Here is an 8,128-nt window from a genome sequence, read left to right as displayed (position 1 = left end):
TGGTAATAACAAGTGTTTATTGTGCAATTCTATTATACAAGCTCCGGCAATATTCTGCTTAGATGATCCCAATCTGAAAAGAAACAAAAAGAACTGCGTGAGCTGTCTGGTAGCAGCCACAGAAGGATGGAGCTGTCAGACCCACCACCCCTAAAGACAGAAGCCTCCGTCAATTGCCCAACTACCTCTTTAGAAAGATCTCCCCATGTTCCAGTGGAAAAGGCCCCACCTCAGGTATCTCTTAAGGAAACAAGCCCCACAAGGCACAAACCCACCAATATCCAGCCTCAATGGCTACCAGTAAACTCCAGAGACTCCAATGCCCACAAACTAGTATCTGATAGAGCTCGTAAGAGTTGCCTTTGTTCTCACATGCACTCTAAAGCATTGGTGGTTCAGGATTCACAGGTGGCTTATACCAGAGGAACCATGGCCAGTTTGGTATGTGTGGGGTGAGGTGTTTTTGAAAAGGAGAGAAGCAGAGTGTAGCAGAAAAAGAAAGCCAGTGTAAAGGGCAACCAAGGTCATAATTGTGTAAAAGAAAGTATTTTGAAAGATGCAGCCCTTCCACCTTTGCATGGCATACTGCACCTGCCAAAATTCCTTCTTCCATAAAGGAGCCCTGCCTTTCCTGTCACCCTAAAGAGAACAGGCATAACATGGCATAAAACTAGCGGTGATTCCCATGCTGTAGTAGATCAGAATATGGGTCCAGAAAGCCTGAAGACAATTTGCCTGCAGAACCAGCCATGCAACTTCAGATACAACTTTCAGAAAGGCCACAGATGAAAGGCCACATCAAAGAAGAAAAAGATTTGAAAGTCAACCTCCCTACCTTGTTGGCAACATCTAGCGCATCATAATCTGGTGCAAGACGGACATAAGCCTTTTTCTCACCATCAGGCCTAGAATGAGGTAAGAGGAGTTAGCTCTTGGGGTTGCTCACACCACATCATTCCTGCTCTGAGAGGGGTGAAAGGTGCAGAGAAAACACCCAGAAAGTTTTCTCTCAAGTATGCAAGAGAGAAATATACAATATTCAATTTCTAGTTTCCGTATATTATTGTTTCCTTAAATGGCAAGAAAATGTGCTTAGATACCTTAAAGATTTAAGTGGCTTCATTGCAAGACATGGATATTTATACATTATTATTTGAACAAAAATGAACATTTTTTAAAAGCTTCCCAACTATATCAAACTACAAGGCGCACTAAATTATACACAATGCATTCCCAGTTTAAAACATGGCTACACACATTTAGTTTTAACTAACAAGGCAGTATTAAATACATTTAAATTCCCTAACCCCACCCCAGCTTCCTTGACCAGCCCGACATTTCTGGAAATCATGAGCCTGCCACCCACCACCATCTCTGGAGGGATCTCTGTGCATCAGTGGTTCCTTTGAAAACATCATATGGTTCAGTTCGAAAGTGTTTCCATCATCTGCACAGAGCAAACCCACCCCCTACACACTGCCATTACTCACCGGATCAGCGTGTTGACCTTGGCCACATCAATGTCATACAACTTCTTGACTGCCTGCTTGATCTGGTGCTTGTTTGCTTTCACGTCCACAATGAAGACCAGCGTGTTGTTGTCCTCTATCTTCTTCATGGCCGATTCCGTAGTCAGTGGGAACTTAATGATAGCGTAATGGTCCAGCCTGCAGACCAGGGCAGGAAAAAATACCTGTGCTTACAACACTTAAGGATACTGCTGGGAGATGCCCTTGCCTTGCAACACCCACCTTTCCCCACATATCCAGGTGCATCAGTATCTAATAAACTATAATCACAAGCAATCAGGCTTTGGTCGCTATGGAATCATCATGTGCACCTCTGGCCCTGTTCTTCGACAAGAACATTGACTATGGGGTACTAAAATGTGTAGGGAGGGGGGAGATGACCAACACTCTCCCTTAAAGGTTCAAGATAACCACATGTAAATAACCTGTAACAGTATGCTTCCTTGTCTAAAAATAAACTGCCTATACCATATAAAATGTGATCAACAGAACTGCCCCCAAATTAAAAACTACGTCACCTGATTCTATATGCTGTCGCCATTAGCACATTTACTCAATGCTTTTGTGAAACATAACAAAAACGGAAAGCTTCTTTGATTACGTTAATCTCACTAACTAAATTGTTCACCTGCGATCTATCAATTATATGAACTTATATGAGTCTATGAGACTCATTGTCACAAGAGGCTGTGCTAACAAATAGCTTTAAAGCATGGTTAGACAAGCTCTGTGAAGACTAGCTTCTCAGTGGCTACTAGGTCAGACAAGTAGCACATGAGGCTTGATAAAAAGACATACACAAATGGAGGCTTGTCACTGGCTATCAGTCACAACGAACAAGTACAAAGCCCTCCATTTATAGTTCTGACTACCAGATGATGGCTAGCCTCTGCAGCTCACCAGAGTTCATTTTTCTGACTACCAATAGATGGATCATGTGCAAGCTTTCATATCCAACATACTTGTTCCTTCTCGGTGCGCTCTTCCGTGGATACTTAGGCTGCCTTCGTAACCGCAGAGTTTTAGGCCTCCGGAAGGTGGGTGACGTCCTAATCTTCTTCTTCTTGTGACTATGGATGCCTTTCAAGACTGCCTTTTTAGCCTTCAGGGCTTTCGATTTTGCCTCAGTCTTAGCTGGGACAGCTACAACAACAGGTAGTGTTGAAACAATGTGCAGGTGTATTTAATACATTGCATACAATAAAACAGTACAAAGCTTCCAAACGCTGGTCTGCCTAGGAAATATCTTTTCACACATTTGCTCATAAAAGAACATGTTGGTTCAATTAAAGGTGTGCACTCTTAAGTGAGGCCACATGTGCTTATATGTGTGGCATATGATCTAGGCACCACAGAAAGCTGAGAGAATAAAACAGACAAGTAAAAATATGGGCCTCAATGACATATTGGTTAAGCACATGGTGAAAATAATAGTTCCCTAAAATTAAGCTCCTGCCTTGCTGAGGAGGGCTTGTGCGGTGCTGGGACGACACGTGGTTAATGCCTGAGTATTTATATGCTCTTTGGGAGCAGGACTGTTTTTTTCTTTTATCTGCCCAGGATTCGAGGTGCATCTGGAAAGCAGCTTCATGAAATCCAATAAAATCTTTAGCGTTGCCTATACTTCTAAGACTCTAGAACTGCAACCCTGTCGCTTCCGGTTGGCTGCAAAAGTCAGGGGTGGCCAGCCACTTCCCAGAACATCCAGGCACTTCTCATCATATTTAAACTAAGCTAAACAGACCCTTCCCCCCCCCCACACACACACAGCACCGCAGGATCTTGCCAGCGTTGCCAGGTCTGGGTTGGGAAATTCCTGGAGATTTGAGGTGGATGGAGTTTGGGCAGGTGAAGGGCCTCAGTGGGATAGACTGCAATAGACTGCACCCTCCAAAGCAGCCATTTTCTCTAGTGGAACTGATCTTTGTCACCTGGCGATCACTTGCAATTCCGGGAGATCTCCAGCCACCACCTGGAGGATGGCAACACGACTCATCCAGCCCTGGTTTTAAAACCACCTTTAAGCTTCTTCTCCAAGGAAGGGCCAACAACCCCCCCCTTTCAGAAGAGGCCACCTTTGTTTGCGGGAAGGGCCCGGACAGACGATGAAGTCCCTTCCCCCTGGCAAGGGGGTCACTGCGAGCTCAAAGCTCCCCCTCCGCTTTTCAGCCCGACTCATTTGAACGCCCCTCCCGCCGCCGTCGTCCACTCCGGCCTGCCTCACCTTCCTTCTTGGCTTTCGGCGCCATCTTGGGGAGGCAAAGAGAGAGGCCGCGTGCGCCTCCCGCGGGCTTATAGCACCCAAATATCGCGAGATTACTCTGCGACAGGGGAAACCCCAAGGCATGCCGGGAGAAAAAAAAGGTTGCCTTGGGAGTCCTCCCACGCGAAAGCAGTCGTGAGAGCATGCGCACTATCCCACCCGGAGGCGTCAGGGGATGCGTGGTGAATCATGGGAATTATAGTACCAAGTGGCTTCCCCCCCCCAATAATGGCGCTAGAGTTACCAAACTCCGGGCAGCGGCTGAAGAGCTCCTGGAATTCTAATTTATCTCCAGCCGACAGAGATCAGTTCCCCTGGAGAAAATGTCTGCTTTGTAGGGTGGACTGTATGCTATTATACCCTGCTGAGGCCCCTCTCCTCCCCAAACCCCACCCTCTCCAGGCTCCTACATAAACTACAGTTTAGGGGTTTACAATATGACAGAACTTCAAACAAGGGGGGAAAGTCTGATTATAATTGTTTTCTTTTTGCTTTTGCGCAAAAAGAAGACTTCTGTATTTATATCCCCAGTGTCCTTTCTGTGATAACGTTCAAGGATTATTTTTATTTTATGGGGCCTAATCATCCAGCCCAGGAAGCCCCGTGGCACAGAGTGGTAAACTGCACTACTGCAGCCCAAGCTTTGCTCAAGGCCTGAGTTCGATCCTGGCGGAAGCCGGGTTCAGTTAACCAGCTCAAGGTCAACTCAGCCTTCCATCCTTCCGAGGTTGATAAAATGAGTACCCAGTTTCCTGGGGGTAAAGTGTAGATGACTGGGGAACGCAATGGCAAACCACCCCGTAACAAAAAGTCTGCCAAGAAAACATCGTGATGCGACGTCCCCCCATGGGTCAGTAATGACTCGGTGTTTGCACAGGGGACCACCTTCACCTTTACCATAATAATCCAGCCCAGATTGGTGGTTTGTAGCTAGGATGCTATTGACTGTCACACACTATTGCGCTGCTCTCTCCGCACCTTGTTGACCAGTATTTTGAGGATGTTTTCAATGAATTCCTAAGAATACTTTCCTGGGAGTACTGTAAGCCCCACTGAATTAACCTGAGCAGAATTCTGAGTAGGCCTGTTTAGAATTGCTCTCTGTTGGGTGACGTACATCAAAAGCAACTTGACTGCTCATAACACACACACATATGCAGAATACAGGAGGGAGAGATCAAAGGGAGCACAGCACCCTCTGCTGGAAAGAGTTCCAGTGTGGATCTGGAGGAACCCTGAAATGAACATTATCCAGGGAGCCCTGTAGATATGGGTTCGAGTTCCCCCTTGCAACTGGAATCAAACACAAGTCCAATGTCATCTTAAAGACTAACATAACCAAGTTTCCTTTTGCCAGGTGCACACACAAGGAAGGAAGTACGGCTACTACTCCAACCCCATCAATCTGCAGTTCACTCAGAGGAGCCAACCCTGCCAAGTCCTCTCCCAGACAACGGTTCAGGTGTCTGGGAGACACCAGGCAAGAAGAATGCAAACAACAGCAACAAGGAAACCCGCAACTGCACAGTCACAAAAGGTAGCCATATCAACATCCTGACAAATCACTGTGCAAAGGTGACCATATATTATTCTTGGGCCATAGATTAATATCCCACTGAGACACAGCGGAAACTTTGTCTCATCAAACATAATTGCACAGACACAGAATGGGGTAGCATCAGGGGACTGTGACTTACTTGGCATCCTAAACCTTGGTCATACCAGCAAGAGCATAGCTTGGAAAGTCATCATGGAACACATATAACAAGTCCACCCCACCTCCCATCGTCTCCTGGGCCTTGAAGCCCCCCCCCCCAGCTTAAGACACTGGCTATTCAGTCTGCAGCCAATCACAGCCCTCCTAAGCACTAGAGAGCATAGCTCAGCTGAGAGGATGTCCAGCATGAAGCTATTTCATTGCGGGTTCATGTTGATAAGAACACGCACAAAGGCTTTGGTGATAGAAACCTCACATTAAGGGTATTTTGCACAAGCAGGAGAGGAAGAGAACAAACACTGCTTTGCTCATACTCATTACAGCAGTGATATTCAGTCAGTGGCTTGAGAGCCACATGTGGCTCTCCTGATCACTATATCCCCATGTGACACTTGCCACATTCCAGGAAAGTGGACAAGGCAGTGGTCCAGCATGGCTTGTGATTGGTCCAAAACTTAAAACAGCCACCTCCAGAGGGAATGGGGGATGGATAATCTGCAAACTTCCCTGAGCTGCAGGATCCATCTTCTCCAGCAACCTCCCCTTCCCTCTCTGCCCTCTCTTTCCAGCACCTGAGTGGCTGCCAGGAGGAGAGCAAACTGGCTGCAGAGAAGAGAGAATAAAACCACAATAGACACCTGGGGAAAGAGCAGACCCGCCACAGTGTGTGGGGTGGTGGTTTTAGGCCCCTTTTCCAGGGCCAGAGGCCACTCCTCTGGGCACTCTCCCACCTGACCTGCTGCATCTCATGCTGAGGAGAAAGCTGGGAAGCCCTTTCCCACACTGCAGATACATAAAAACAGATACAATGACAACCCTACCTGCACAGTATTCTGGGAATTAAAAAGGTGGTCGTTATATATTTAGTATGAATTGTATCATATATTATTGTCTGTGTGTGTTTGGTGGGGTGGCACACAAGGCATACAGTAGTCACATGGCTGTTTTGATTGATGGGAATTACAAATGTGGCTGTCCAAGAGCCACAGAGTGAGTACCACTGTGTTACCCAAATCCCTGTGAGAGGATGGTGTGGGGAGAACAGGGGGCACATGCAAACTGCCCATCTGCCCTTAAAAACAGCCGGGGGGAGGAAGCAGTTGTAGAAAACCCCTTCCTCTCCTAATTGCACAAAGCAGTTGTAGGAAACCCCTTCCTCTCCTAATTCTGAGGCCAGTGAATAACAGCTGCAGGGGACATTAGGAAGCAGGCTTCTAGCAGGATAGGGCCCAAGGCTTCTCCCACACCCTGCATATTACAATGAGGCATTCCGCCTCTGACCCTGGAAGTCTCACTCAGCTACCCTAGTTGTTATCAGTGACAGATCTTCTTCCGCTCTGTCTACCTCCTTTTAAAAGCCATCTAAGCTCCTGCCCCTCCCTGCATCTTGCGACAGTGCGTTTCACAAGTTGGCTCCCTGTTGTGTGAAGAGGTACTTCCATTTGCTTGTCTTGTGTCCATTGCCAGTCTCCTGCATTCTAGCATCAAGGGAGAAGGAGAAAAGTTTCTTGTTAAATCCAGTTTCTCTATACCGTGAATCATTTTGGAGACTTCGGCCACATCGTCCTAAATTGTATTTTTAGTAAACTAAAAAGCTGCAGTTGCTTTAGTCTCTTTAGGCCAACCCTGTGCTCACTTCGGTTGCCTTTCCCTGCACTTTTCTCAGTTCTTCAGTATCCTTTTTGAGATACGTTGACCAGAATTGTACACAGTACAGAACAGTACACAGTATTTCAAATGAGGCTATACCAGGGACTTGAATGAAGTACTGGCAGACTTATTCTTGGTCCCTCCTTTTCCTGATGATCCCTAGAATCAAACTGGTCTTTTAAAAATCACAGCTGCACAATGAATCGGTGTTCTCAGTGAGCCCTCCACCGCCCTCTTGGCCTGTCATCACCAGCTGATACCATATCAGCAAATACATGAAATTAGGGACAAATTTTTGCTATGATGCACATAACTGCATTTACCAGCACTGAAAGTTCTCTGCCATTTCACTGACCATTTACCCAATTTACAGCACAATCCTAAACCCCATCTTGAAAGGGCTTGTGATGGACGTCCTGTGCAGTCCTTGGGAGCCCCCTTGTACTGTGCCTGTTACTGTGGCACATTACTCATGGCTCTTCTTGTGTGTCTCTTCACATGGGAGCCGGGGGGAGGCCAAGAAGGACCCCGTGCCCAGTGAAGTGCCGGTCATCTGCCATGTCAACAACTCGACTACTGGTTACAGGGACCAGAGTGGATCTAGCTGCTCTGCTTGCTGAGCTTTTGGGATTCATGATGTTCAGTATATGCAGGGCTTTTTTTCAGCTGGAACGCATTGGAACGGAGTTCCAGAACCTCTTGAAAATGGTCACATGGCTGGTGGCCCCGCCCCCTGATCTCCAGACAGAGGGGAGTTTAGATTGCCCTCCGCACTGCTGAGCGGCACGGAGGGCAATCTCAACTCCCCTCTGTCTGGAGATCAGGGGGCGGGGCCACCAGCCATGTGACCATTTTCTCTGAGGGCAACCCACTGAGTTCCACCACCTCTTTTCCCAGAAAAAAAGCCCCGAATAAATGTATTGCTCCACTCCTGTCTTTTTGATTGGGGTTTGATAGATGACAAGACAC

The 8,128-nt window shown here is 47.0% G+C and overlaps 1 protein-coding gene and 2 non-coding genes across 3 annotated transcripts; all 3 read right to left on the bottom strand.

Annotated features, from left to right (window-relative positions):
- On the bottom strand, window positions 1–3,838 carry RPL23A (ribosomal protein L23a). Its single transcript, XM_055001055.1, has 5 exons — window positions 3,754–3,838; window positions 2,492–2,672; window positions 1,491–1,667; window positions 836–905; window positions 1–73 (listed from the first exon to the last, which is right to left on the bottom strand). The coding sequence occupies exons 1-5, from the start codon at window positions 3,776–3,778 to the stop codon at window positions 59–61; spliced, it is 468 nt and encodes a 155-aa protein (XP_054857030.1). The 5' UTR covers window positions 3,779–3,838; the 3' UTR covers window positions 1–58.
- LOC129345118 (small nucleolar RNA SNORD42) lies at window positions 1,389–1,453 on the bottom strand. The gene has a single exon (XR_008598443.1). It is a non-coding gene; the product is annotated as a small nucleolar RNA SNORD42 (small nucleolar RNA).
- Window positions 1,769–1,841, bottom strand: LOC129345120 (small nucleolar RNA Z17). Its single transcript, XR_008598446.1, has one exon. It is a non-coding gene; the product is annotated as a small nucleolar RNA Z17 (small nucleolar RNA).
- Window positions 3,839–8,128: the final 4,290 nt, after the last annotated feature.

This window comes from Eublepharis macularius, chromosome 17 (assembly GCF_028583425.1).
Source record: "Eublepharis macularius isolate TG4126 chromosome 17, MPM_Emac_v1.0, whole genome shotgun sequence".
Classification (NCBI taxonomy): Eukaryota; Metazoa; Chordata; class Lepidosauria; order Squamata; family Eublepharidae; genus Eublepharis; species Eublepharis macularius.
The sequence above is the reverse complement of the archived record's forward strand: the minus strand, read 5'-3'. Positions and strand labels throughout refer to the sequence as shown.

Excerpts from the sequence above, each read along its gene's own strand:
- RPL23A (XM_055001055.1), bottom strand. The coding sequence starts at position 3,778 with ATGGCGCCGAAAGCCAAGAAGGAAG. Across the intron at positions 2,673-3,753 it reads GCCGAAAGCCAAGAAGGAAG|CTGTCCCAGCTAAGACTGAG; the intron begins GTGAGGCAGGCC and ends CTGTTGTTGTAG. Across the intron at positions 1,668-2,491 it reads AGCGCACCGAGAAGGAACAA|GCTGGACCATTACGCTATCA; the intron begins GTATGTTGGATA and ends CCTGGTCTGCAG.